General features: G+C 59.3%; 1 protein-coding gene across 9 annotated transcripts; it reads left to right on the top strand.

Moving 5' to 3' along the window:
- The first annotated feature begins 147 nt into the window (after nucleotides 1–147).
- LRRC27 (leucine rich repeat containing 27) lies at nucleotides 148–26,419 on the top strand. Of its 9 annotated transcripts, none has more exons than XM_061403904.1 (11): nucleotides 148–228; nucleotides 1,059–1,310; nucleotides 5,162–5,292; nucleotides 7,611–7,669; nucleotides 11,622–11,774; nucleotides 13,441–13,804; nucleotides 14,845–14,988; nucleotides 18,023–18,164; nucleotides 23,481–23,602; nucleotides 24,486–24,615; nucleotides 25,556–26,419. In XM_061403904.1, exons 2-11 carry the CDS (start codon nucleotides 1,122–1,124, stop codon nucleotides 25,700–25,702), a joined length of 1,581 nt encoding a protein of 526 aa, XP_061259888.1. In that variant the 5' UTR covers nucleotides 148–228; nucleotides 1,059–1,121; the 3' UTR covers nucleotides 25,703–26,419. The 9 variants fall into 9 exon arrangements, with proteins under 9 accessions (XP_061259888.1, XP_061259890.1, XP_061259884.1 ...); XM_061403906.1 differs by having other exon boundaries at nucleotides 18,062–18,164; nucleotides 23,505–23,602; XM_061403900.1 differs by lacking the exon at nucleotides 148–228 and adding an exon at nucleotides 563–640.
- Nucleotides 26,420–27,224: the final 805 nt, after the last annotated feature.

Here is a 27,224-nt window from a genome sequence, read left to right on the forward strand (position 1 = left end):
GAGCGGCGGAATCCTTCCGCCCAGACCCGCGCCCGCGCGCAGGCGCAGCACCGACCCCAAGCGCTCTCCGCGCGGTTTGGAGCCCGCGGGCCGCCGTACATCCGGACGTCTCCTTGGAGACCGCGTGACCCCCTCCGCCTCCGTACCGTACCGCCGCGTCTCCATGGCGACCGCGTGCGCCCGCCGCCTCCATTGTTCCGCTGGGCCCTCCGCGCCCCCGGCGGGCGGGTGAGCACGGGCTGTGGGCCGGCACGGGGACCCATCGGGAGAGGCTGGGGGCCCCGGGTGATGGGTGGTGGGGCGCACTGGAGACTCTGGGGCACCGCGCGCTTGCGGGGCCCGGAGCGCCGCCTCCGTGCCCCCGCGCGGCCCGCCCTGCCCGGGCGGGGACCCATCGGGAGAGGCTAGGGGCGCCGGGTGATGAGAAGTGGGGTCCAGAGCGCGGCCCGCGCTGTGGGGACGCGGCCTCCCAGCCCCTGCGCGGCCCGCCTCGCCCGCTCGAGGTCCTGAGACTTTCTCCTGGTTCAGAGGTTTCCGGAGGTTGCAGCTTGCGCTCCCCCGAGTCACAGAAAAGGGCCCAGGGGGCGGGGGCCTCGCATTCCCCGCCCCTGAAATGGAGGGACAGACACACAGCAGACCCGTGAGCTGGCAACACCCCCGCTGAGCGAAACGCTGATGGGAAGGACCCAGACCTGCAAATAAGAAAGGGCGAGCTCAGGGCCCCCTCCGCACTCAGGGGAGGGAGATGCCCGCTTGTGGATTTAGAACCGTTCTGATTCGGTTTCATTCCTCGAGAAGCCATTCCTCCTCTGCATTTTCCAGGTGTTAAAAGTTAAGTCTGGAACTCCTTGGTGCAGAGGGAGGAGCGGAGCAGTTTAATCTGAACCTTCTTGCAGCCCAGTTTGTTTTATCAAAGTCCGTTTTATGATGCTGTTTATTAGACGCGCAGGTTTTTGTAAGCTAGCGCAGTCATTGCAGGCCTGCCAAGCCGCCGGAAGGTGTGATTGTGCCGTGTACCCATTGTTGATGTGTCTCCCCTCCCCGCCCCCTGTCTGCAGGTGACTCCACACCCAGGAGGATGCGCGGTGGTCCCCAGAGGAGTGCTTCCTCCCGGCGGACTGATGGAGGGGAGCGGTTCCCTCTCGGTTCCCTGCGGGGCTGGTGACCGGGAGAGCCAGGCTGGGAGCAAGCCTGCTTCCGCCTCCAGAGACGTTCACCAGGGGGTCATCTTCTCCTCCTCAGCGATTTTAGACTTGAGTCAAAGTGGTCTTCACCATTTTGGGGAGATCTTTAAAGTCCCCAACCTCAAAGTAAGTGGGTCAGCCTCCGGGCTTCTTACACTCATGCCATGTAGATGTAAATGAAGACTTTGCTCACTTGTAGATTTCTTTTTAGAAATTATAGAATGAGGTGGATTGGAAGAGGGTTAGCTTGGGGTTTCATGTGCTGCTCACTGCAAAATGAGAAATTCCAGCAGGGGACCAGCCAGACGCTAATGTCCTCTCCTCGGAAACATCTTAAGTGAAAAGCCCGTGGTGGGTGGAAAATGTTGCTGAAAACACGCTTGGTCTCTTAATCAAAACTCATCACCCCTGAGAGACTTCCCTGTGGTCCAGTGCTTAAGCCTTTGCCTTCCAGTGCAGGGGATGTGGGTATGATCCCCGGTCTGAAGCTAAGATTCCACATGTCTCTCAGACAAAAAACCAAAACAAAAAACAGAAGCAGTGTTGTAACAAAAACAATAAAGAGTTAAAAAATGGTCATATAAAAACAAATCTAAAAAAACAAAAAGCACAATTCCCCTTAAAAACTTCAGTAAAACTTTCTCACCCCACAGCCCTGCCCAGGTCGAGTGCTTGACTCTATCGTGGGTCTGGTGTCTTCATGGGATCGGGCCCTCGCCTACTTGAGATCCAGCAGGGCTGTCTCCTCCGGCGAGTTCTACAACAGAGTTCCCTCTGCCCAGCTTGACGGAGACTGTCCAGGGTCAGCAGTTCTCTCACTGCCCAGTAGTCAGGGAGCTTCCTTGAACCTCACCTTGTCTTCATGGTTTTTCAGGAGGATTAAATGATCAGCATATAAAGTGATGTCCACACAGGACACACACCCACGTGTTGCACTGTTAGCCTGCTGACTGACAGTTTTCAGTGCTTTTATTAGGTTGGCCGAAAAGCTTCTTTGATGTTTAAGTAAAAGTAAAAGACAGTTTTCATTTTCACCAACAACTTTATTGAACTGTGTATTCGTTATTTTGTTCCATTACCTTCTGCCATTTCCCAGGCAACTTCATAATTCCATCTTCCCAAAGCTTGTTAGCTTTTTGAGCAAAGAACTGTTCCGAGTGCCTTTTACAGTCTTCCAGGGAATTGAAATTTTTCCATTAAGAGAATTTTGTAAAGACTGAAACGAGTGAACATCCGGAAGTGCAGCGTCTGCTGGATCCGGAGGATGAATCAGAACTTCCCTGCCAAGCTGTAACAGTGTCTGCCTGGTCACCAAAGAAACATTCAGACTTGCATTATCCTGATGGGAGGTTTTTTCCTCTGTTGACTAATTCCAGACATGTTTCGTGGCGTGCTGCCCTCAGTTGGTCTCGCTGGGAGCAGTACTTGTTGGACCTAATCGTGTGGTTTTCCAGAAGGAGCTCAGACGAGCTCAGAGGACCTGCCAACCCCACCGCATACATCACCTCACCTTTGCTTGAAGACCAGCCTTTGGTGTGGTTGGTGGTGGTTCATTTCACTTGCCTTATGATCTCTTCTGTTCCACACTTTTGTACAGTATCCATTTTTCCTTGCCTGGTGTTTTAAAAATGGAACATTTTTGTTATGTTTAGAGAATCACATGTGGAAATAAGGTACAGAAGGTTTTTTTCACTAAACTTAAGTGGAACCCAAATATCACGGCTGGTGCAAATGATTTTCAATGCTTGCTTGGAACATTTTGAGTATGACCACTATCTCCCGTGTGGTGTAAGCTTGATTGTTCTCAGTGTCTCAATTTGATGGCTTTCAACTTCAAGTAGTCTCCTGAGCCATGGAGCATCGTCCAGTGAGAAATCTCCAGCATAAAACTTCACAAACCACTTTTGACACTTTTCATCGGTCACAGCACCTTCTCCATACATGATGCAAGTCTTTTTTTTGCATTTCAGTCTCATTCTTACCTTTCTCGAAATAATAAAACTTCTCTGTGCACATGCTCAGTGAATAAGATGCTGAAAATGTTGTTTTTTCTTCCATCTTCAGTATTTAAATGGCTGCACAGAAATTCACCAGTTTTGATAAGTTTTTTTAAAAAGTGTATACTGATACGACAGCTGTCACAATGGAACAAAATTGTTTCCACTGAAGCTAAAGACGAGAGCTACTAGAACCATCATATGCAAAGAAATGAAGGGACTTCTTGGCCACCCCATACGTGCGGCTGTGCGCTTAGACTCTGAGTGGCTGCTTGCTGTCCTAACCCTGGTTGTGTTCCACGCCCTTCTTTTGCTGTCAGGCCAGCACTGGTCTTGCTGTTTCCTTAGCGCTGCCCTCCACGAGTGGCGTACTGTGTCTTCCTATAATACACCACTTTAATGAAGCAAACGCTCTCAGTTCTGAACGAGGAGCCCAGCAGTGTAGAAACTCATGGTGCCTTCACACGTAAAAGAAGGAGGAAGCCTTCTTTAGTCGGAATGAAGGGACTTTATTTGTGCCCCTCAGAATACAGAGGTGTCAACCTTATCACCGTGGCAACAAGTCCCCAGGTGAGGTGACCACTCTGAGCTGTGGCCCGTCGGTGGTCACGGGTGCGTTTTGCAGCCACAGCAACACCCTCCAGAGCCTCCAGTCAGGGGACCCAAACCCCTCCCCAGCCTCCCCGTCCTCATGAGGCCTCATGGAACCTGGCAGACAGGGTGGGCTCATGTGATGCACTCAGCCCGGCCCCGGGGGCCGAGGCGGGGGCTGGCGTGGCGTGTCTCTGCCGTCTCCTCTTCTGGTGTTGACAAGGACCCACAGCTTCAGTGCTGAGCCTGGGAGACAGAGTGCCTAAAGCTGCCCCGGGGGTGGGCCGGGAGGGGCCCGGAGCCACGGCGTCCACAACCAGAGTCCGGTCACCACGCGTTCCCCTGGCCGCGGGGAGTGATGCAGCCGCGTCTGAGCTGACTCGGGATTGTGTTTTCAGCATGTCGGTGGTTTCTCGCCGGCGTGTCTCAAGCATCTGCCGTGCGCTTGACAGACTTGGAAGGGGGTTGCTGGCAGAGCTGGGAGCCGAGACCCTGGTGGTGGAGGAGCGCCTGCCATGTGCCCTGGGCTGTAACGGCGCCTCAGCGCCACCCCAACCCCGTTCCCCATGGGCGTGCGCCCCGTCACAGGCCAGGCCCGGAGCACAGGGGGGCTCAGGAACCTGTTCCAAGGCACACAGCTCACGGGTTTTTCGAAATTGAGATTTGAACCCAGGGAGGCAGTTTCCCGGGTTTCCCGGGAAAGTGTCCTTAAGTTCTCCACTCTGCTGCCCTGGCAAATAGAAATGTATAGATGCATATATGTGTGGCTCAGGAAGATCCCCTGGAGACGGGAATGACAGCCCACTCCAGTATCCTTGCCTGGAGAATCCCGTGGACAGAGGAGCCTGGTGGGCTGCAGTCCATGGGGTCGCAGAGTCGGACACGACTGAGCGACGGAGACCTTCACGCGTGAGAGGGCGAGCAGCAGCAGCGGGAGAGGGTGTTTCTGGGTCGCCCTCAACCCGGCGGCCCTGACGGCAGCATCTCACTGGCACGCGGCGCACGCCGGTCAGCATGCGCGTGTCTCCTCCTCCCCTGCTGTGCTGCCCTGCCTGGCTTACGGTGGAGGCCTAAGGGTCCACTGGGCGGAGGTCGGACTTCCTGACGTGACCGTTACCGGCTCACTGTGTGTGGCCGTGTTCACCACCAGGGACTGAGCCTGCGTGCCCTGCGTTCAGAGCGGATGCCTAACCGCCGGACCACCAGGGAAGCCCCCAGGCCTCGACTCTCTGCTGCGGGTGTTTCCCGTTTCAACGATTTCAGGGGAAACATTCGGGTTTTCTTTTAACTCGCCATGTGTGATTGCTATCACAGTGGAAATGTTTCGAGGATATGTCACGTTTTAGAATTTAGTCGGCTGACAAAACATTCTTCTTTCCCCCGTGGAAGCAATTGCACCTTCAGCGAAATGCCCTGTGCACGATTCCTAAAGACTTCTTCCAGCTGCTGCCCAACCTTTCGTGGCTGGACCTGCGATTCAACAGGATCACCGCGCTGCCCTCTGGGATTGGCTGTCACAAGTGAGTAGCGTGTTTGTCTGGCCAGGTGAGGAGGTCGTCGTCTCTTAAAAGTGCCTGTCTTTGGCTGCCTCGCTCTCCCCCACTCCTCCCATGAATTTCGACTTTAGAACAGAAGCGTGTAGTGGGGTCTTCAAGGCCATTGAGAGGTGTGGCGCCTACAGGTACCAAAGCACATGTGGCATGGTTGGTTTAGTCGCTGAGCTGTGCCCAACTCTGCAATCCCATGGACCATAGCCCGCCAGGCACCTCTGTCCATGGGAGTCTCCAGGCAAGAATGCTGGAGTGGGTGGCTGTTCCCTTCTCCAGGGGATCTTCCTGACCCAGGGATTGAACCCAGGTCTCCTGCATTGCAGGCGGATTCTCTACCGACTGAGCTAAGCGAGGGAAGCCCCAAAGCACGTACATGATTATCACTTAGGACACTTAGTGCCTCGGAACACGCCGGCACCACAGTGCCTCTGCCGGATGGTGCACGCAGCTTTCCCCACAAGCAGGTTCCATCTCTGCCTCCCGTCAGAAATACTAATACTTCTGATGCATGCAGACCAGCGGCTTCGCTCCCGAGGGCCCGTGTGTGACTGCACTGGCTCCCGGTAGACAATGAGACGCTCTTCCCATCTGGGGAAAACCGGAAGCCCTGGAGCATGCTCTGCACTGTCCTGCTGAGTGCCTGCTACCAAGATGCCAGGCGTCCCCCTTCTAGAACCAAGGCCAGACTGCCTGCCCCCCTGAGCCCCCCAGAGGCACATGCTTCTCTCAGGCGCCTTGGCCCCAGGCCCAGTGCTTCTGTGGCGGCTCTCGACCTTTAGGAAACCTCATGATGTGAACTTCAGACCCTCCTGCAGTGTCAGTGTGTCCGTGGCAGAGGGGACGCCAACTGCAAGGGCGCTGAGGTGGGCCTGTCCCTGGGGACAGAGCAGAGGAGGGGAGGCGGCAGGCGGTGCCCGGAAAGGGAGTCGCTGAGCTTGTAGGACAATTGCTAGTTTGAATTTCATCACGGAAGAGACAGGAAGTCACAGAGGTTTGCAAGGAGTGGCAGTCCGGAGGCCCTGCAGCTGTCCACGCGGGACAGCCAATGGCATTCAGGTCGGATGGAGGGTTTGGGAGGGAGAGGGGGGTCCGAGGGTGACCTCCTTCCTATAGGAGTCATCGCAGCCCCCATGAAACGCAGAGCAGGGGCTGCAGAAGGCCCTTCAGTCGCCTGGACAGTTGCAAACTGGTTTTAAAAGTATTTCACAGAAGTGAGTGTTGCGTTGCGTGTAACAGGAGAGAAAGGCCCCCACGAGTCGCCCAGGCCTGCTGCAGCTGCACAGGAAGCAGGTCCCTGCTGTTGGCAGCAGGCATCTTGGGCACCTAGGGTGGGCACCCAGGGCGGGGCACCCAGGCCATCTCCCCGAGCTCCTGGGTCTGCCAGGGGTCCTGCCCCTGGGCCTGGAGCAGCGTGACAAGCAACTCTGCCCACTGCACTTTCTCTCGGTCCCCTGCCAGCGTGGCCGGTGGCCTCAGCGTCCCCGAGCGTCCGTCAGGGTGGTTTTCGGAAGCTCTGCTCATCACAGGCCCCTTGGCCTGTTGAGACCAGTTTCGTGCTCTAGGCCCACCGCTGACTTAGCAGTGGCACTCGGCCCTCCTCAGAGAGTAAAAATAAACCAGCACTGCTTCTTGTAAGCCCTGTTCTTCCTTCTGAAACAAATACACGGCCTCAAACTTGAGAATTCTTTGATTTTGCCACTGAAAGCCAGCTGCTGAATGTTGTCTAAGATATAATTTTGCCTGTGGTTTATAACCCGTTATGTCATTAAAATTAGATCAGCATGCTGAATGAAGAGCCGAAAACATGTTCATTAGAAATTTTAAGTAATTATGGGCTTATTAAAAGCCTTAAACTTTCCAAAAAGCCTAATCAAAACAACACCAGTGTTAACATTCTCCCTGTCTGTGTCGTGGCTGTGTGAGCCGCTAGCAGGGAGAGATTTAAAGTGTCCAGCAGTGTATGTGATGGGGTGAGCAGGTGTTTGGCAGCATCTGGAGATCCTGAGGTTGTCACGCTTGGGGAGGGGTGGGGTGAGACCGGGATGCCCCTACCCTCTGAGCAGGGGATGGGCCTCACAAAGAGCTGCCTGGTCCCAGCGGCCGCAGCGCTGAGGCTGAGCCCGACCAGCTGCCAGGCGGCAAGGCTGCTGGCTGTCGGAGAAGAGCGTGGGGGGAACGTGTGCACATGTGCGTGGATGCCACCCCACAGAGACAAGACAGGTGAAGAAATGTGATGCTCATTCGACTTCCTGCTTGCTAAATTACATATTTTTTGTCTTGTTTTGAAGGCATTTGAAAACTTTGCTTTTAGAAAGAAATCCCATCAGAATGTTACCTGTGGAGCTGGGTAAGTGTTAACAAACAATGAAATGAAAGATGGGTTAAAGTGCAGCCTTCTGCAGCCACCAGAATGCGCAGTGGACACACAGGCCTGCCCCCGCCTGGGGGACGCAGCCGACGCCCTCTGCTCTATCCCTCTGGGCGCCGAGACGACGGGGCTCACAGGGCTGCCACTGCCACGCTGACGTCCTGCCTGTGCACACGTGTGAGCACTGGGGACGCAGGGCCCTGCGGTGCTCAGGGAGGGCGGCACCGGGGCTCTGTGGGCCTAGGCATCCTCCCGGTCCAGCTGCCCCTCCCCTCGGCCAGCAGGGTCTCTGTTCACCGTCTTTGCTTGCCTTGAGATCTTTCCCACTCACCACCCCTGCCCAGTACATGTTTAAAGGGCCTTCCTTTCAGACTCCTGCTAAGCTTCTGCGTTTGTCTCGTCCCGTGTGTATGCTTGGTGACCTGGCATCTGGGGCTCAGCACGGCGTCCTGGAGGTTTATCCATGTGGGCGTGGATGCCTGGAGTGTGTTCATCTCTGTTCACTTTCCATGTGAAGGGTTCTTCCACCTGCCTGGGGTCCCGGGTGTCTCCTGGTACGCCCTCCTGCCGGGCACCTCCTGCCTGGGCTCCGTGCCTCCTGCCCGGGCTCCCGGGCCCCGTGCCTCCTGCCCGGGCTTCCGGGCGCCTCCTGCTCGGGCTCCACACCTCCTGCCTGGGCTCCCGGGCCCCAGGCGCCTCCTGCCTGGGCTCCTCGCCTCCTGCCTGGGCTCTGTGCCTCCTGCCTGGGCTCCCGGGCGCCTCCTGCCTGGGCTCCGCACCCCTCCTGCCTGGGCTCCCGGGCGCCTCCTGCCTGGGCTCCGCGTGCCTCCTGCCTGGGCTCCTGGGTGCCTGCTGCCTGGGCTCCTGGGCCCCTCCTGCCTGGGCTCCTGGGCCCCTCCTGCCTGGGCTCCATGCCCCTCCTGCCTGGGCTCCTGGGCACCTCCTGCCTGGGCTCCTGGGTGCCTCCTGCCTGGGCTCCTGGGCGCCTCCTGCCTGGGCTCCACGCCCCTCCTGCCTGGGCTCCGTGCCTCCTGCCTGGGCTCCTGGGCACCTCCTGCCTGGGCTCCGTGCCTCCTGCCTGGGCTCCTGGGTCCCTCCTGCCTGGGCTCTGTGCCTCCTGCCTGGGCTCCCGGGCCCCGGGAGCCTCCTGCCCGGGCTCCTGGGCGCCTCCTGCCCGGGCTTCCGGGCGCCTCCTGCCCGGGCTCCCGGGCCCCGGGCGCCTCCTGCCTGGGCTCCCGGGCGCCTCCTGCCTGGGCTCTGCGCCCCTCCTGCCTGGGCTCCGCGCCTCCTGCCAGCCTCGTGTGCTGTGCCTTCGTGCGTTTTGCCCCCAGGTGTGGGCTGCACCCAGTGAGCACTCTGTCTTATTTACGTTCCTCACATGGTCACCCTCTGCTGCTCTTCACTTGTTCTTGAAGTTTCGTCTTCCAAATGGGGCAACTTTGTTGGCGGGAAGATCTTCTTTTGTGTTACACTGAGTCTTATGGCAAAGGATTATTGTTACTGTTCGGTCACTACATCGTGTCCGGCTCTTTGTGACCCCGTGGGCTGCAGCACACCAGGCTCCTCTGTCCTCTTTGTGACCCCGTGGGCTGCAGCACACCAGGCTCCTCTGTCCTCCACTATCTCCTGGAGTTTGCTCAGATTCGTGTCCTTTGAGTCAGTGATGCCGTCCAACCACCTCATCCTCTGCCACCCCAGGTTTTCTAAAAGGTCGTCTTTATTTTTCCTTCGTTGTTGAAGGATGTTTTAGCTGAGCGTGTGGGAAGCCAGATTGTGGGGACTGAGTACTTCGGAGACATCTGTGTTGTTGTGTGGATTCCATCACCTGTTCAGAAGTCAACCGTTTTGATAATAGAGGTCACATTTTTTTTCCTCTGGCTGCTCTAAGATTTTTCTTTTTTCATTTGACTTTCGGCAGTTTGTCTGTGGTGTGTCTGGGTGTGGTTTTCTTTGTATTCACGTTGCTCGGGGCTCACTGCGCTGCTTGGCTCTGCTTGTCGATGCCTCTCGTCAGATTTGGGGGGTTCTGGGGCCGCCGTTGTTTCTCTGGGCGTCGTGTCCCCCGCATGCCTTTCCCTCGCATCCGGCTCCTGACGGTTACGTGTGCTTCTGTCTCAGATGCGTTGAGTGCCCCTTTCCCAGCTCCTGTCTCCCGCTCTGTGCTCCACCGTGAAGGACTCTCTGTTGGCCCGCCTTTGTGTCCATCGGTCCTGTCTTCTGCTGTGTTCAGTTGACTGTTAAGCTCATCCGTTCTGCTCAGTGGTTCTCACCTGCACTTGAGGTTGTGGGTGGGGTGGGGCTGGGAGGGGCAGATAATGACCAATTCAGGTTTTAAATTGTTGCAGGCCAGTTGACGGTCTCTGTTTCTATGTGAGTCCATTCCGGAAGGCCTTCCTTTCATCTGGGGTCTTGAAGGACAGTTGGATGGACTCAGATGCTTGATCAGCAGGTTTTCTCCAGCACCTGGAGCCTGATGCTCAGTGTCTTCTGCCACCATTGCTCTTGGCAAGAACTCAGCCAGCGACCTTGTGTTGTTCAGTCGGTCAGTCATGTCCGACTCTTTGCAACCCCATGGACTGCAGCACGCCAGGCTTCCCTGTCCTTCACTATCTCCCGGAGCTTGCTCAAACTCAAGTCCATTGAGTTGGTGATGCCATCCAACCATTTCATCCTCTGTCACCCTCTTCTCCTCCTTCCCTCAATCGTTCTCAGCATCAGTCTTTTCCAATGAGTCAGTTCTTTGCATCCAGTGGCCAAAGTATTGGTGCCTCAGCTTCAGCATCAGTCCTTCCAATGAACACCCAGGACTGATCTCCTTTAGGATGGACTGGTTGGATCTCCTTGCAGTCCAAGGGACTCTCAGGAGTCTTCTTCAGCACCACAGTTTGACAGCATCAGTTCTTTGGTTCTGAGCCTTCTTTATGGTCCAATTCTCACATGCAGACATGACTACTGGAAAAACCAGACCTTGTGGCTGGTTCCTTTACATAATGACTTGTTTCCAAGGTTATTTTCTTGGTCTTCCAGAAATTGCACCGAGATGTCCTCAGTGTGAATCCCTTTGAGCATCTTGAGAGTGTAGATTAATGTCTCGTCGCCTCCGGGGGCTTTTGGCCGTGGTCTCCTTGGGTAACTCTTCTGCTCCTTTCTGTGTCTTTGCTCTCCTTACACACGTTTGCACACCTGCCGCTGTTCCACAGGCTCTGGAGGTTCCGCTCTGGTTTTAACCCTTTCCCCGTCTGTGATCTTCGGATGGAGACTTTCTGCTCCTCCATCTTCAAGTTCGCTTACTGTTTCTGCTCCATCTCGTGCCTGCTGCTGAGTCCCTCCCATAGATTTTCATCTCAGTCTTCGTGATTTTCAGCTCCAGAGCTTCCACTTGCTTCTTTTGTGTAGTTTGTACTTTTTATTGACATTTGCTGAGTCATTTCACTACGTTTTCCTTTAATCATTTAAACACGGGTTATTGTTGTTGTTGTTTTCATTTATTTGAGCACATGTAAAATGACTGTTTTGAAGTTTCTGTGTGCTAAATCCGGCACCTGGACCAACTGGAAGACAGCCTCTGCCGACTGTGTGTTTCCTGAGTGTACGGCCCGTTCTCCTCCTGCTCCTCCTTTTCTGAATGACCCGAGTTTTTGTTGTTGTTGTTGAAAATAGGTCTTTGAGATAGCACGTGACAGATCTTTGTATTTTGGTTTTCACCAGAGCGCTGCGGTTGCCGTTTCCATTTCCGTATTTAATTTTATCACCACCATGGTCTTCATCCGCAGAATCCCTCTCCTCTGCAGAGATTATTTTTTTTTTGGAAGCAGATCTCAGACATCTGTCATGACCTTTCGCCCCAGATCCTGGGGCACGTTGGGGGCCGGGCTGCCCCGACGGGCCGGTTCCGCCGGCTGGCGGTGCTGACGGCTTTGCTCTCCCGCAGGGAGCGTGACCACCCTGAAGGCCCTGAGTCTGCGGCACTGCCCCCTGGAGTTCCCGCCGCCCCTTGTGGTGCAGAGGGGGCTGGTGGCCATCCTGACCTTCCTGCAGATCTGCGCGGCCGACCACGCGGCCCCCCACGACGGCTCCCCTCGAGGTGGGTGGCGCGACTGTTAGGACGCGCTGGTGCCAGTGCTCTGTGACACCGGGGCCCCAGGGAGTCACACCGGGTAAAGGCGCCTGGCACGTCCCCTGCCAGACTCGCACAGACCTCCGTGCTCTCTCAGAGCCGCGTGTCTTCCTGGTTCCGCATGCATTGGTTTGCACCCTCGGTGCCTGTCACTGAGCTTGTTGAGGGTGGGTTTGGGTAAAAGCCCACTGGGGTGGTTCAAACGAAGCTGTCCTCACCTGCAAGCCCCCACGAGGTGACCACCCCAGGACTCACTTAAAAATACACCAAATGACCAGGCGGAGCAGTGGTCTGCATTGTCCTGTGTTAGTTGCTTTCCCGCCACGTCGGGTGACAGTCAGCATCCGTCTGCAGTGTTTCCATTGGCCCTCCTGCTTGACTTGAAGGACCGCCTCTGCCGGGACCTCTCCTCCTCTGTTTGGTGTTGGGCCGGGTCCTGCCGGGACCTCTCCTCCTCTGTTTGGTGTTGTGCCGGGTCCAGTTTGTGTCCGATGCTGAGTCAATTGTCCACAAGCAAATTGGACACATAGGCTCATTTCTCGTCACTTCTTAATACTTTTTAAAGCATGTCTTTGCCCATTTTGAAAACTGTTTTTCTTTAAAAAGAAACGCAGCAACCCCCAGCATGTAGTGGCCGGGGCCAGGCCGTCCCGGGCTCACACGAGCCGCACCTGCTGTGGCCACAGCGCGCCTCGTGCACCCTTGGGTTCCCGGGGAGGAGCCCGGGCCCGGTTCCGAAGGGCAGGTGCCGCCATGCTGACCTGTGAGTCCAGGTGCCTACCCGCCCACATTCCAGTCTCCCCCGAACACGGAGAGCGGCCTCCGCTTCAAGAAACAAAGTTGTGACCACTGACGCTGAACGTATTGTTCAGAATTTAACATTTTATTGTATAGTTAAAACTCATTATCTTTCGGTCCCATTGTATTTTTTATTTGTATTTTTACAAAGAGGGCTGTGTGGGTTCTAACATAATAGATACATGATCGACTGGGGAAAAGGGTAGAAAATGGTAAATCAATTAGGCCGAAAAGCTGAAGATGAATTCGCCTTGTACCAGAAGGTAACTTGGATGGACTCAGCTGTCTCAATGTGTTGAAGAACGCCAGGGGCCACTGGGTCTGGGGCGTGTGCTGCAGGCTGAGACTGGGCTTGGTGGGTGAGCCTGGGGCAGGCCTGGGCCTCCTGTCTGTCTGTCAGTCAGCACATCAGGTCCTGCCCCGCCAGAGGCCATGTGAGGCCAGATGACCCCCGTCTGTGGGGTGCTGTGGCCCTAACACCCGATGAGGGCTGTGGTGCACCTCAGGATGAATACGTTTGGGGCCAGTTTTCTCACTTGAGTTTCCTAGAGATCAAAGTGTCTAAAGTCAGCAAAAGTGTTGCAATAAAAAATGACAAGTGTGTGGGCTGAGCATCAATTAGAAGCAGATACTAGAAGGTCTAGATGGGGAAGATGTCTTCATTTATATGGACTTATGTGCAGTGTGAGGGCCTGGGGCACAGGGACCGCCCCAGCCCACTCTACACAGGGAGCCCCCCAGCCCTCTCTGTGCAGGGAGAGGGCTCCAGGCTGTGTCTCGGGCGTGGAAGTGCAACCTACTAAAATGGCCTTTTGTTCGCTGTCCGTTTCCCCAGTTAAAAAGATGACCATAAGGGATCTGCCACAGCCCCTGTTGGAGTTATCCGAAGAGCACGTGCCTAACAAAGAAACCATTCGTTCTCAGGAGCCAAAGGGAAGCATGGTAACAGAAAAGGCAGACTTTTTCCCACCTGTTGAAACACTAGACCCGCACGAGCCCAGGAGATCCACCGAGCCCCCGGAGGACTGGCCGAGCGAGGAGGAGATCCGGCGGTTCTGGAAGCTGCGGCAGGAGATCGTGGAGAACGAGCAGGCAGGGGCGCTGGGGAACCAGCTGCTGCCAGCGGAGCTGCCCCCCAGCCTCAGGGCCGCGCTGAGCTCCAGAGGGAAGCCGCTCCCCCGCCCGAGGCCCCTCTGCAGGTGAAGGCGGGAGGCGAGGCTGGACGCAGTCCCCGCAGGTCGTCACGGTATCCTGTGAGGCCCTGTTACGATGTCAGGGGGACATGTGTCCACGTCGCCCTCCTGAGACATGGCAGGTGCCAGCCCCAGTTTAGTGTTCAAGTTACCCAGACGGGGGCAGCCAGGGAAACAGGCTCAGAGCAAGAGGTCACAGGAGAGAAAAACTTACGCCATGTGCGTGTGCATGGTGTGTGTGTGCGCGTGGTGTGTGTGTGTGCGCGCATGGTGTGTACGTGTGCATGTGTGTGCACGTGTGGTGTGAGTGTGCATGGGTGTGTGTGTGCACATGGTGTGAGTGTGCATGGTGTGTGTGTGTGTGCATGGTGTGTGTGTGCACGTGTGGTGTGTGTGTTCATGGTGTGCACACGTGTGTGGATGTGTGTGTGTACAGAGAGAATGTCACCCAGTAACATTGGCGAACACAGCTCATACGTGGGCACAGGCGGTGACGTCACATCCAGGACACAGGACGCGGTCCGCGGTCACTCGCCTGCAGCCCCGTGGACTGTGTGGACGAGTCTGTGGTGAAAGTCTGTGGCGAGGTGTGAGACGGGCCCATCTGAGGTGACAAGGCTGGTCACTGTTGGAAAACAGAAGAGCTTAGATCCACGAGAAAAGGGTGCACGTGCTCACTGCACTGTCGCTTCAGCCGTTGTATAGGTTTGAGACTTTCTCAAAGGAAAGCATCGTTGGAGGGTCATCGCCGTGGGGAGGGTCACTGCCTGGCCGTGGCCCTGGGCTCACAGCACAGGGCTCCCCAGCAGAGGCCCCGATGACCCAGTTCATCTAGGTCCATGCCCACCTTTTCCCGCAGCAGCACAGTCTCACCTGGTCCCAGGTGTCGTCCAGTCGTGACCTGGCCTGGGGAGGGGGTGGAGGCCCTGCCCACCAACCGTGACCGTTGGGACTTCCACAGGCAGCTGCCCGTGGCTCCTCGCTCGTGCCCAGGGGCCGACTCGGGCTGCATGACGCGCTCGGCTAACGACCTCGTGTCATCATAGGATGAAGATACCCTCTTTCCAGGGCGTGCTGCCCGAGCTGGACTCCACCCGGCAGGCCCTGGTCCGCACCAGCCAGCTAGGGAAGAGCAGGGGCCTGGGCCTCCAGGAACTGCGGGAGAGGCAGGCTCAGGAGCAGAGCAAGAGGTGAGGTTGTGGAGGAGTGTGCCCGGGTCGAGGTGAAGTGGGGGGGACGCCAGGGTCAAGGGGGTGCCTGGGGTGAGGGAGCCCCCGGGGTCGCGTGGGGCGTCCGGGGTCGGGGTCGGGGGCGTCCGGGGTCTTGGCTTTGCTGGAAGCCTCCGTGCTGTGCCCACGGCTGGGCGCAGCCCCTCGTCCACCCCCGGCCTGTGTCCCCCTCTGCTTCCTTATCCTCCCCCTGTTCCTCCCCGAGTCTGTCTCCTGTCTGTCACCGGCTCTAAGGAAAGCTGCTTAGAGCAGCGTGCTGTCCGTGGGCTCACCTGCCCCTACCCCGGGGTCCGGGCTGACTCAGTCGGCCTCGTGTGGGGTCACCTTGGTCCCGTCCTCACTGTCCACCCTCTGCCCTCCAGCCCCGCCAACTGCCCGTCTCCCCTGCACCCGGGGCCCCCAGAGACCGCCTAGCACAGACAGACTGCCTCCAGCATGCCCGGGTGCCCACCTCTGGTTGGGTTTGGCTGGCAGCATGCCCGGGTGCCCACCTCTGGTTGGGTTTGGCTGGCAGCATGCCCGGGTGCCCACCCTCTGGTTGGGTTTGGCTGGCAGCATGCCCGGGTGCCCACCCTCTGGTTGGGTTTGGCTGGCAGCATGCCCGGGTGCCCACCTCTGGTTGGGTTTGGCTGGCAGCATGCCCGGGTGCCCACCTCTGGTTGGGTTTGGCTGGCAGCATGCCCGGGTGCCCACCCTCTGGTTGGGTTTGGCTGGCAGCATGCCCGGGCGCCCACCTCTGGTTGGGTTTGGCTGGCAGCATGCCCGGGTGCCCACCCTCTGTTTGGGTTTGGCTGGCAGCATGCCCGGGTGCCCACCTCTGGTTGGGTTTGGCTGGCAGCATGCCCGGGTGCGCCCACCCTCTGGTTGGGTTTGGCTGGTGGGGGGTCTGGTAGGAGGTCAGCGGGGCGAGGGAAAGAGAGGGCAGGGTCTGTCCGCTCCCCCTCCCCAAGGCTGCGGTGGGCACAGCCTCACCTCCTAGCAGGGCCTGCTCTGCCCCCGCGGTCCCTCCCCTGCCTTGTAAATTGTCTGAATAAACCTTCTGGAATCAGCCCACCTGAGTGTCTTCTCTCAGGACCCTCAGAGCAAATGTTCAGATGGGCCCGCATGCTGGTCCCGTCCCACATGTGCTTTTCTAGTGGGGTTCCATCGCCTTCAGGGAAAGGCCGGTGCTGCCAGGCACTCAGACCCAGGCAGGGAACACGGCGTGCCCGCCCTGGGGCCCCGCACTCGTGACTGATGGTGCGGCTGAGCGAGGCGGTGTGGCCTGGGCTCCCCCGGGTGTCTGTCCACCTGCGTGCCTCGTGGAACTTGCCGCACCCCCACTGTGCCCCTCCAGGTGTCCCCCGCCCCCTCCCCATCCAGGCAGGTCTGCAGGGGCGGCTGCCCACCGCCCCTCCCGAGCACCTTTGCCTCCTCCGGCTCAGCTGGGCGCCCGGCCTGGGGCCCAGAGGCAGGGCAGACGAAGGTTGGGCTCCGCGGGGCCCAGGGCGCCACCCGCCCTCTCCAAGCAGCTCTGGAGTCAGAGGGCAGGTGGCAGCTCCCTCCTGGTTCTCTGCCGTGGGCCTGAGACCAGTCAGTGCCTCCAGGCCCAGCGTGGGGCCTCTCCAGTGGCCCAGCCTCCACATGGCCCCCGCCTATCTGTGCTCCTGCGGTTCCCCAGAACCTCGGTCTGTGCCTCTGAAGGAGTAGGTCCCTTGCAGCCCATTTCCTGAGAGGCGACAGAGACCCCTGAGAGGTGTCACAGAGAGGTGACAGAGGCGCCTGCAGTTGCAGAGTCACAGCTTCCTGTGGGCAGCGGCTTGGGGCCTGGGGTGGGCAGCCCCACAGGTGAGGAGGGCTCTGTGCAGGTGCAAAGAGGGCACCTGGCCCTCCCAGGAGGCATGGGAGGCGGTGCGAGGATAGCCAGCCTCGCACTGGGCCTGGGAATGAGCAGGCCGGTGCCTGCAGAAGAGGGTGTGGGGCAGTGACACCCGCTCGGAGGACCCAGGCCTGAGCTGCAGGAGGAGTGAGGGGTGACTGAGCTGCAGGAAAGGGGTCTGAGCACCCATAGGGAGCTCCTGGGAGGCGGGGCAGGGAGGTGGGGGGAGCTGCAGGGGGCGAAGTGCTCTGTTTGGAACACCAGAGCCGGTGCCTCCCTCAGGCTGGAGCCCAAGACAGAGGCCTTGAGGGGCGGAGGCCAGGAGCCCAGAAGGGCCAGCACCGTGACCCTGAGGACGGAGGGGATCTAGCACCTCCCAGCAGGGGCCCGGACCACGGGAAAGATCTGGGGAGTCTGGGAGGGCAGCAGCTTCTGGGCCCACAGCGGAGGGCTCTGCCCGGAGAGGAGACGGAGAGCCAGGTCTGGGGGCCAGAAGGGTTCGCCAGAAGAGTCAGGACTTGGTTCAAACAGGCGAGTGGCTGCCTGGGCTTGAGAGCCGGTGCCCAGAGCCGGAGCCCGGCGTGTGAAGCCCCCGGCCCGGCCATCTCAGCGCCACGGCTGCGGCCCGGGTGGAGCTGGGCTAGCTGGGGACCTCCTGGGCGCAGTGCCTGGCACCGCAGAGGCAGCAAGCCCTGGGCATCGTCTGGGGTTTGTGGTGCAGCAGGTTATGCGCTGCCAACAGCCTAGCCGCGGGCACTGGGTGGCAGAGACGGGGCTCAGGCTCCTGGTGAGACTCAGGCGTCCCCCCTCCGCCGCGTGCAGACCCGTAAATGCCTGAGGCCTTGGCTTTGGAGCTGGCGGCCCCAGCTGGGCCCTCCTGGAAAGGGCTCTGGTGCCTCAGCGGGCAGGGGCTGGCCAGGGTCGGGCTGGTCCCCACCAGGAGGTCCAGACAGACTCAGAGGCGCCAAGCGCTGCCCAGGAGGCCTGGGTGTTCGGCCGGCATCTGCCCTCTGAGGGGGGCCCCGGAGTGAGGGGCTTTTGTGTGAAGCTCTACAAGTGACCGTAGAAACGCTTCTGTGTGAAGCTCTAGAAGTGACCATAGAAACGCTGGTGAGTTGAGGGCCGCTTTACCCACAGCGCTCACGTTCTGCTGCCCGCCCCCCGGCACCCCCCCAGAGACAAGCGATTGCTGCAAGAGTGGAGGGAGAGCACCCAGGTGATGAGGAGAAGGCAGGAGGAGCCCGGGAGCCTGCCAGCCCCGCCCCCGCGGAGGAACCCGGTACGTGGGGGGCAGGGAGGGGGCGCCCGCGTAGGGGAGGGGGCGCCCGCAGAGGTACGTGGTGGGTGGGGAAGGGGACGACCCCTCGGAGGAACCCGGTATTTGGGGGGGAAGGGGTGCCCCCGCAGAGGGGAGGGAAGCGGTGGGGAGGGGGCGTCCGCGGAGGAGCCCCGGAGCCCGGTAGGCGGTGGGGAGGGGGCCGGGCCGCGTCCAGGAACCCGCGTGAAGGCGGCCTGCCTTGCAAAGCCCGTCAGCTGGCGGTCCTGTCCCTCTGCCAGCGGTGACCTCACGCAGAAAACAGAAACCACCAGCTCGTCCACCCTGTCCCGGGCTCCGCCGGCAGCACCCCTGCAGCCCCGCTGCCCGGCTTCCCAGGAGCTCCCTGTGGGCGCTCAGACCACTTCCCCGAAGCTCATCCCTCACCTGCCTGCAGCTCAGGCCTGGGTCCTCCCAGAGGGGGAGTCACTCCTCTGCAGCGTCCTCTGGGGGGCTGTGCCGTCCTGGGAACCCCCCACCGGCCTCCTCATTCCCAGGCCCAGTGAGGGCTGTCCTCGCCCCCCACCCCACCCGGTCCCTCCCACGGGCCATCCCGAGGCCTGGCCGGTCCTCTGTTGTGCTCCCCAAGCAGCTCTGTCCTGGCGTCCAGGCCTCATCACCGGCTCTGCTCAGGGCAGCCTTGTGTCTGCAGCTCCGCACCCCTGCGTGTGAGACCCCAGTAATGAAGTCACTCTGCCCCTGCCCAGGGCCCCAGGGCCCCCCTACAGCCCATGCGCTCTGCCCAGGGCCCAGCCCCCCAGGTGTGTCTTCAGAGCGGGGGTGGGGTTGGTCACCATACCCCTCGACCTGCACAGGCTCCCGGCTCCAGGCAGCTGCTGGCCAAACTGTGCGGGCACCCTGCCCCAGCAGACCGCCTGGGCCAGCCATGCAGGACGCGCTGGCCTGTTGTCCCTCTGGAGTCCCTTGGCTTCCCCTGCTCCCTTCTGCAGGCACTAGGCCCGCCTGGGTGCTGATCTGGCAGCGGAAGGGCCCGAGATCCTGGGCTCAGGGCCCCCAGGCTGGACTCCGGTCTGCAGTCCAGGCCACGGGCCACGAGACGGGCAGCAGACCTCCTCCCCTCCCCCAGGGCCCAGGAGGCCCATTTCCCTCCACCTGCACCCCCTGCCCCCTGCCCCCCCGCAGCCTCTTCATGGTGATGAGGGCTCCTCCTCCTACCCAGAGCACAGAGGGGATCGTCAAGGTGACCCCTAGAGACCAGGACCCCCCTTGGGCCTGGGTTTAAGCGTTGTCGTGGCCTTGGTGGCCATCGGATGGGGAGTTGCCACAAGTCACTTGTGCCTGAGTGCCCGTAACAGACCACGTGCCGTCTGGACTGTGTGGTTAAGCGCGCAGTTCAGGGGCACTTAGCGCAGTCCCGGCGCTCTACAGGCGCCACCTCGTCCATCTGCAGGGCCTTCCCGTCTTCCCAGACTGCAGCTCTGTCCCCGTGCAGCACTGGCTCCCCAGTCCCTGCCCCTCCCCACTCTCTGTCTGTGTCTGACTCCTGGGACCCCCGTGAGTGAGGGCACCCTGCGTGTGCGCCATGACGGTCATTTCACTGAGCATCGCGTCCTCAAGGCTTGTGGGCATCGTGGCCTGTGTTGAAATCCCTTCCTCTTTGGGGCTGAGTGATGTTCCGTGTGTGTGGATGGGCATCTGCTTCTCTGTCCATCCAACCACGGCCACTGAGTCGCTGCCGCCACGGGGCAGCCATGACCCAGGGCATGGTATTTGCGCACTCCTGGCATGTGTTGCTGGAGCTCGCTGCCTTTTTGCATGCTTCCCTCCAGCTGGAAATGACTTCCATGATGCTGTGCAAGAAGAAGCTTGTCCCATTCTGTATATTTTGTATTTTACGGAGAAATACGGCTTCTCGTCACTCCGTTACTAGGGTTCATAGCATAGGAACTGAAGAGTGTCTATAAATCTGGAGTAGCACTTTGCCTCCTGAGTTAAATGTAAGAACACTGAAACTAAAAATAGGAAAGTACAAGCAGCAGTGTTTTTCATGGTCTAAAATAATCAAAGTCAAAGGACGGGGAGATTGTGACATGTGTTTGTAACGAAAGGTTAATATCTAATATATAAAGAGAAACCACAAATAGATTTTTTAAAGAGTGCAGTAGACAAATAGGCAGAGGGCAGGACAGGCAGGTCGCAGGCAACGCCCGGGTGGCAGAAAACCCAAAGGAGACGCCCGCGTCTCAGTGCTCCAGCTGTGAACAGCGGCCGGCACGCTCAGCGGGCAGCCTAGAGAGACCGGGCCGCGGAGGGCCGGCTGCAGGCCGTCCGCTTCCAGGAGCACGTCTGGGAGAGTTAAAGACACTAAATTCTTGGGAGCCTTCCGGGGGCCTGTCTCAGAGAAGTCAAAGCAGTCGTGTGGCGGGCCTGTAGGCGGGGAGCGCATTAGTGGCCCTCAGAGTCATCTACAGGGGCGGACGTAGGCAGAGCTGGGGCTCCGTCCACCGCATCCCCCGTCCCTGTGAGCTTGGCGGAGGGGCTGGGCTGGACTGGCCCACAGGGACACGGGGGCGCCTGGCCTCCCACAGCCTGCCTGTGGGCTCTGCAGGGGTCGCCGACGTCCTGTCCACCCCCTGCACCGGTCAGGAAGCTTCCTCTGGTCCAGGCAGGGGCCCGAGCCTCGTGACTCACCACCCACTTTTTCGAAAGTTGTGGTATCTTCGTTTTTCATGATGCTCTGAATCCAGCGGCTTTGTCAGTGACCTTAGAGTCCATGCACTGTGCTCTGGTAACAGCAACACAGGGCTAGGGGTGCAGCCGGAATCACACCCTTCACGTCTTAAAGGTAAAAGCAGGTGTCTGTGTGTAAGAAATGCCCATTGGACCTGGCGCTTGCTTGGGGGCCACAGCAGGAGGGCCTGACACATGGCGCTGTGTGTGCAGCACCCCACCCCCCAGGCAGGAGGTTCCAATTCCGATTCTGCTGCGTCTGTGGCAGCTGTCCCAGTGAGGGTAGGGGGATGGGGGGACGGGGAGTGGAGGGGAGAGGAGAAGCTTGCGGGCTCCTGCTCCCCCCACTCCCCAGCCTCTCCCAGCCTTAGGCTCCTTCTGAGGTCAAGCAGGTGCTGCTGGGCTGGAGATGGTGACGCAGGCGGCCGGCCTGGTGACCCACTTAGAGGTGACCTGGCAGATTAGCCCTGCATGACCCCCCCGCCGCCCCGGCACCCCACCCAGCCTCCTCCCATCTGAGACTCACCCAGTCCCTGCAGCAGCCATGTGCCCCTACACATATGCAGACACACTCGCACACTTCGCACACAGACACATTTGCACACTTTACACAGACACACTCACACAGTCCCTGCAGCAGCTGTGCACCCTGACGCACACAGACACACTTGCACACTTTACACACACAGATGCACTCGCACACGTCACGCACACACTTCATGCACACACAAACCACACACACAGACACACACACACAGTCTCTGCAGCAGCTGTGCACCCTGACTCACACACATGCACTCATATACTTCACACATAGACACACTTGCACATTTCACACACACACACAATCTCTGCAACAGCTGTGCCCCCCAACACACACACTCGCACACTTCACACACACACACAATCTCTGCAGCAGCTGTGCCCCCCAACACACACACACACTCGCACACTTCACACACACAGACGCACTCTCATACTTCAGATGCACAAGTCTAAGCTCCCTGGGCTGGGGCTCCAGTTGGGGGCGAGGCAGCTGCAGGCAGCGCCGGGCGACGGCTCTGCCGTGTTGCCACTCGCGTCCCAGTTACAGGGCTGCAGAGCCCCCAGCTTGTAGCCCTGACGGCAGAAATCTTCCAGGTCCCCGCCAGGAGGATAACTGCTGCAGGATGGCTGGAGTGGGGGCACGGGTCACCCCAGCAGAGCAGCGAGAACACACCCCAACAGCAGGGGGCCGGGCACCTTCAGGAGTGCAGGGTCTGCGTAGAGCCCAGAGCACTGGCCGTCCGCGTGGGAGCCAAGGAGGTCAGGGCACACACAGGAGAGTTCCACCCAGGCATCCAGGTGTGGCCATCATGAGGAGGAGAGAAAAGAAAGTTCCGGAACAGAAAACCCAGTAGACAGGGAACAGGAATCAGGCAGGACAGAGGATGGCCACTGTGGGGAGGCGGACGAGCAAACTCAGATGAAACACACCAGGCCCCAGTGGTCAGAAATCCAGGGCAGATGTCCCCAGGCCCCAGAGCTGATTCTCTAGCATTCAGAGTGCTGTTCACACACACTTTGGGTAATGCCCTAACCTAGACGTTTGAAGGAATTTGTTGTTTTCGAGATAAACGTCAGTGGTCTGTGAATTCTTTTCTTCTTTTATTTAATTTTTGGCCGCACTGGGTCTCGGTTGCTGGGTGCAGGCTTCCTCTAGTTGCCGTGAGCTGGAGCCACTCTCCACTGGCGTCCGAGCTTCTCGCTGTGGCGGTTTCTCTTGTTGCAGAGCTTGGGCTCTGGGTGTCAGGCTTCAGGAGCGGTGGCTCTCTGGCCTTTCAGCACGTGTGGCACACGGGCTCAGTTGCCCTGTGGCATGTGGACTCCCCCTGGACCAGGGATCAAACCCGTGTCCCCTGCACTGGCTGGTGGACGCCTATCTGCTGTCCCACCAGGGAAGGCCTAAGCAGTCCGTGAATCCTTAGAGAACCACGCAGCCTTTATCCTGCCCTCCTTGGCCCGTGCACAGGGCCCCTCCGCCCAGAAGAACCTGTCGCGGCTGCTTCTGGGGAGGGCAGAGAAGATGTCCTGCTGGAGATGCCGGACGGTCACCGTCTGGAGCTTGTGGGGTCCCTGAGAGCAGTCGGGGCTCACCGGCCTTGGATCGGGTGGCAGGAGGCTAGTCAGGGGACACCCCTAAGCCCCAGCTGTACCTGCACACGTGTGGGGGGCCGTGAGCTCACGTGGAGCCACAGGGGTCCGTCTCTGTCAGAAGAGCTGGCTCTGCTGCTTCTGGCGTATTTTCAAAGTCTGTCTGCCGGTTTGTTGTGTCCTTGATCCAAGCCAATGAGTCTGTAATTCAGGTTTTCTGACTGCAGGCCTTCTTCGGCTTTCCCCACACTGAGTCAGGCGTGAGCCCGCACGTTAGCTTGACTTAGTGACGGAACACGGTCAGGTGTGTGGTGCCCACGCCCGGGCCGGGCCCACGTCCTGCGCTGTAGCCTCGCCCCCCCACACCCCACGCCGGCCGAGGGTTGGGACCCCAGCGTGAGGGGCGCGAGCGTGCTGTGCCTGGCAGCTGCCTTGGCATCAGCGGCTGTTTTCCAGAAAGGCTCTTGCTGCGTCTTCCAGGGGGCAGCAAAGATTGCCTTTGCCACGGACCCGAGAGAGAACAAGAAGACACCGAAGAATTCGCCTGGAAAAGCGACACAAAGCAAAGAGAAGCCGCTGTAAGCACGTCAGGAGACGAGGTCGGCAGCCTCCGCGGCAACCGGCGCGAGTCCATCCTCCTAGACACGCCCCTTCCGCCCGCCCCGACCCCGGCGGCCCCGGCCCCTCCACCGGCAGCAGCTCTGGTCCGAGGGCCCTGGAGGAAGGTGGTTGCGCTGTGACCTGTGGATGGCAGAGGGCTCGTTCCTCCGTCATCCTGGAAACTGGGAAAGTGTCGCGGGTCCATCAGCGGGTTAGGCAGCCATATGGGGGGTCTGACCTGCAGCTGGGGAGTTGGTGGGGGTGCTTGCGAATCTGGGATCCCACGTCGCCCCCGTGGCCCCTTAGCAAGCCCAGCCGGCCATATCTGTGCACAGACACCCCGCCCCGTGGGCAGGACTTCCCAGGAGCTGGGGTGTGAGATGAGGGCAGTCAGGCCCCTCGCCATGGGGTCTGTCCTGAGGACTCAGGCAGCCCCTGTGCTAGGGGGGTTCTCAGGGCCCCGGCAGGGGTGTGCCCCAGGGTCTACCACCCTCCCCATCTCACTCCCGACGTCCTGTAGGGGACGCGGCCCCGGGCCTCGCTGAGCAGACCCGTCCAGCGTCACCCCTGAGGCCGTGCTCTGTTCCTCTCTGAGGGATTATTAAAACCGCGCGTTCCCACCGGAAACAGACACCCCCTGCTTCACCAGGCGCTGATGCAGTGTCCTCGGTGTGTAACGTCTCCCACGAACCTGAGGCTTTAAAGCAGAGCAGGTCCAGCAGGAGGGGGCGCGGGAGGCGGCCTGTCCCCTGTGGGTGGGCGCCCGAGGCAGGGGGAGCGGCCCCTCCCGGCCAGGGGGACAGAAGTTGCTCCAGGGTGGGCGAGCGAACAGCTCCGTCTCGCCGCACCCTGTCCCCGCAGTGGTCTCCGAGGGCAGATTCTGGAGGAGACGCTGAAGCCACAGACCCAGCAGCTGCACGCGCGGAGGAGCAGGTTCCGGGGGCTGGCACCCCTCGAGGACGTCGGGAAGGCCGCCCGGGACGCGGAGATGGTGACTGTCCATTGAAACCTGGAGGGAGCCACACAGACTCTGACCCTGGGATTTGGGAGGGCAGGAAGGAAGCGGAAGCAGCGGGTCCTGAATGGAGGAGCCCAGGGATCTCCCTGAGCCTGAAAACACAGGCCCCGGGGGCAGATGTAACCCGTGTCCTGGGAGAGGGGTCTGGGGGAGGTAAGGGAGTGTGGGAGGTGGGACAGAAGGGAGACCCCTGCACGATCCACGCCGGCCCTCTGACAGGAGGGGGCTGCTCTGACGCTGACCCCCTGGCTACCTCATTCTCCATCTCACCATTTCCTGGTCCAGCCTATGCGGGGCAGGGGGCGGGGGGAAGGGAGACCCCCAGCACAGGGGGCTGAGGCACGCGGGGTGGGGGGGGTGAGGGGAGACCCCCAGCAGAGGGGGCAGGCTTGTGGAGTGGAGGCGGGGGAGTGGAACGGAGACCCCCAGCAGAGGGGCAGGCTTGTGGGGTGGGGCAGGGAGTGGAAGGAGACCCCAGCAGAGGGGGCAGGCTTGCGGGGTGGGGGCACTCCCAGCAGAGGGGGCAGGCTTGCGGGGTGGGGGTGGGGGAGTGGAAGGGAGACCCCCAGCAGAGGGGCAGACTTGTGGGGTGGGGGCAGGGGAGTGGAACGGAGACCCCCAGCAGAGGGGCAGGCTTGTGGGGTGGGGGCAGGGGAGTGGAAGGGAGACCCCCAGCAGAGGGGGCAGGCTTGCGGGGTGGGGGTGGGGGAGTAGAACGGAGACCCCCAGCAGAGGGGGCAGGCTTGCGGGGTGGGGGCGGAGGGAAAGGGAGACCCCCAGCACAGGGGGCTGAGGCTTGCAGGGAGTGGGGCCCTCCCCTTGGGGGGCGGGAGCGGCTCCAGGCCCAGGGCACGGGCTCCGCCCCCACCGTGCCTCTGCGTCCAGGCTGACCTGAGTACCTCTCTGTCCTGAGGCCCGGAGGCTGCACGATGAAGTACTGAAGCTGAGACTGAGGTCGGCCTTGAACAGAAACCACCAGTGTGCTGCCCTGCCCAGGAGCCTGTCGCTCAGGCCGGCTGTGTCCCGGCCTCAGAATATATTTTTTAACCCAAAGTATTAAGAATTTGAACACCTTTACAGACACTACTGGCGGCGTCTTCTCACCTGGAAGACGTGGCTCGCGCCCTCCCAGGGAGCCCCCTGGCGCAGAGCCTGAGGGCCTGTGTCTCCATCCTTCCATCCACACGCTCTGAGCCCGAGGGGGTCCGAGCTGCATTAAAGGAGAAGGTGGTGCTAGGCACGCGGCTCCGTGTCCATCGGTCGATCGTGGGCAGAGCACGGTGTAGGCACCTGCACCTGCCCTCAGGCAGCCTCCCTCCCCTCGGGGTCCCCCACACCTGCCCTCAGGTCCCCCCACCCCCTAGGGTCCCCCACTCCGCGGAGGCCCCCCCACCCTGCTCACAGCAGGCCTGGAGAGCCCATGACTGCCTGCCTGCAGTGGGGTCAGGGGTCCCGTGAGCGGTGCCCTCCTCCTGCCTGGCTGTGTTGCCCCTCTCCCCAGGGTCTGCCCCCTGCCCCGCCCCAGACCTGTCCCAGACCCCCGGGGGGCCATCACTCAGTCACTCGACTTAACCTCTTTTGCTGGCTGAACATGTGATGATGTGAGGTGAAGGCTTGATCTAGAAAACACCTTTGATTCTAACTGACAGATACAGGATGACTCAGAGTCTCGATTTCTTCTTGTGTCAATTTTGATAGATATGTTTCTCAGTGACTTTTTTCATTGCATCCAAGTTGTCTGGTTTATCAGCATAAAATCCTTGGTAATCTTCTCATTCAGCGTTGTCTTGGTCGCTGAGGACCTGTAGCGTTTCCCCTCTCGTTCTTGATGTGATGCCGTCCTCCTTAATCTTCCTAGGGATTCATCACTCCTGTTAGTCCTTTTGAACAATCACCATTGGCTTTGTCGAGGTGCTATTGCATTTTCTGTATCCCTGGTTTCTGTGCTCCTTTCCTCTGCTTTTTGGGTTTGGTTAGTGCTTGGAGGGAACTTTCCCATTTCATTGCATGTGTCAGAAAGGAAGAAACATGGAAAATCCGTACCTGGGCTCCCAGCTCAACAAGCTAGATGCGTCAGTTACTTGCTGCTACGTAACAAGTTACTGCAAAACAAAGCAGTTGGGGAAGGAGGTAAATAATAAATAATTGTAGTGTGTGTTATTATATAGTATGTAAGCGAAAAGCAAAGGAGAAAAGGAAAGATATAAGCATCTGAATGCAGAGTTCCAAAGAATAGCAAGAAGAGATAAGAAAGCCTTCCTCAGCGATCAATGCAAAGAAATAGAGGAAAACAACAGAATGGGAAAGACTAGAGATCTCTTCAAGAAAATTAGAGATACCAAGGGAATATTTCATGTAAAGATGGGCTCGATAAAGGACAGAAATGGTATGGACCTAACAGAAGCTGAAGATATCAAGAAGAGGTGGCAAGAATACACAGAAGAACTGTACAAAAAAGATCTTCACGACCCAGGTAATCACGATGGTGTGATCACTGACCTAGAGCCAGACATCCTGGAATGTGAAGTCAAGTGGCCCTTAGAAAGCATCACTGCGAACAAAGCTAGTGGAGGTGATGGAAT

This window comes from Bos javanicus, chromosome 26 (genome assembly GCF_032452875.1).
Source record: "Bos javanicus breed banteng chromosome 26, ARS-OSU_banteng_1.0, whole genome shotgun sequence".
In the NCBI taxonomy this organism is placed as follows: Eukaryota; Metazoa; Chordata; class Mammalia; order Artiodactyla; family Bovidae; genus Bos; species Bos javanicus.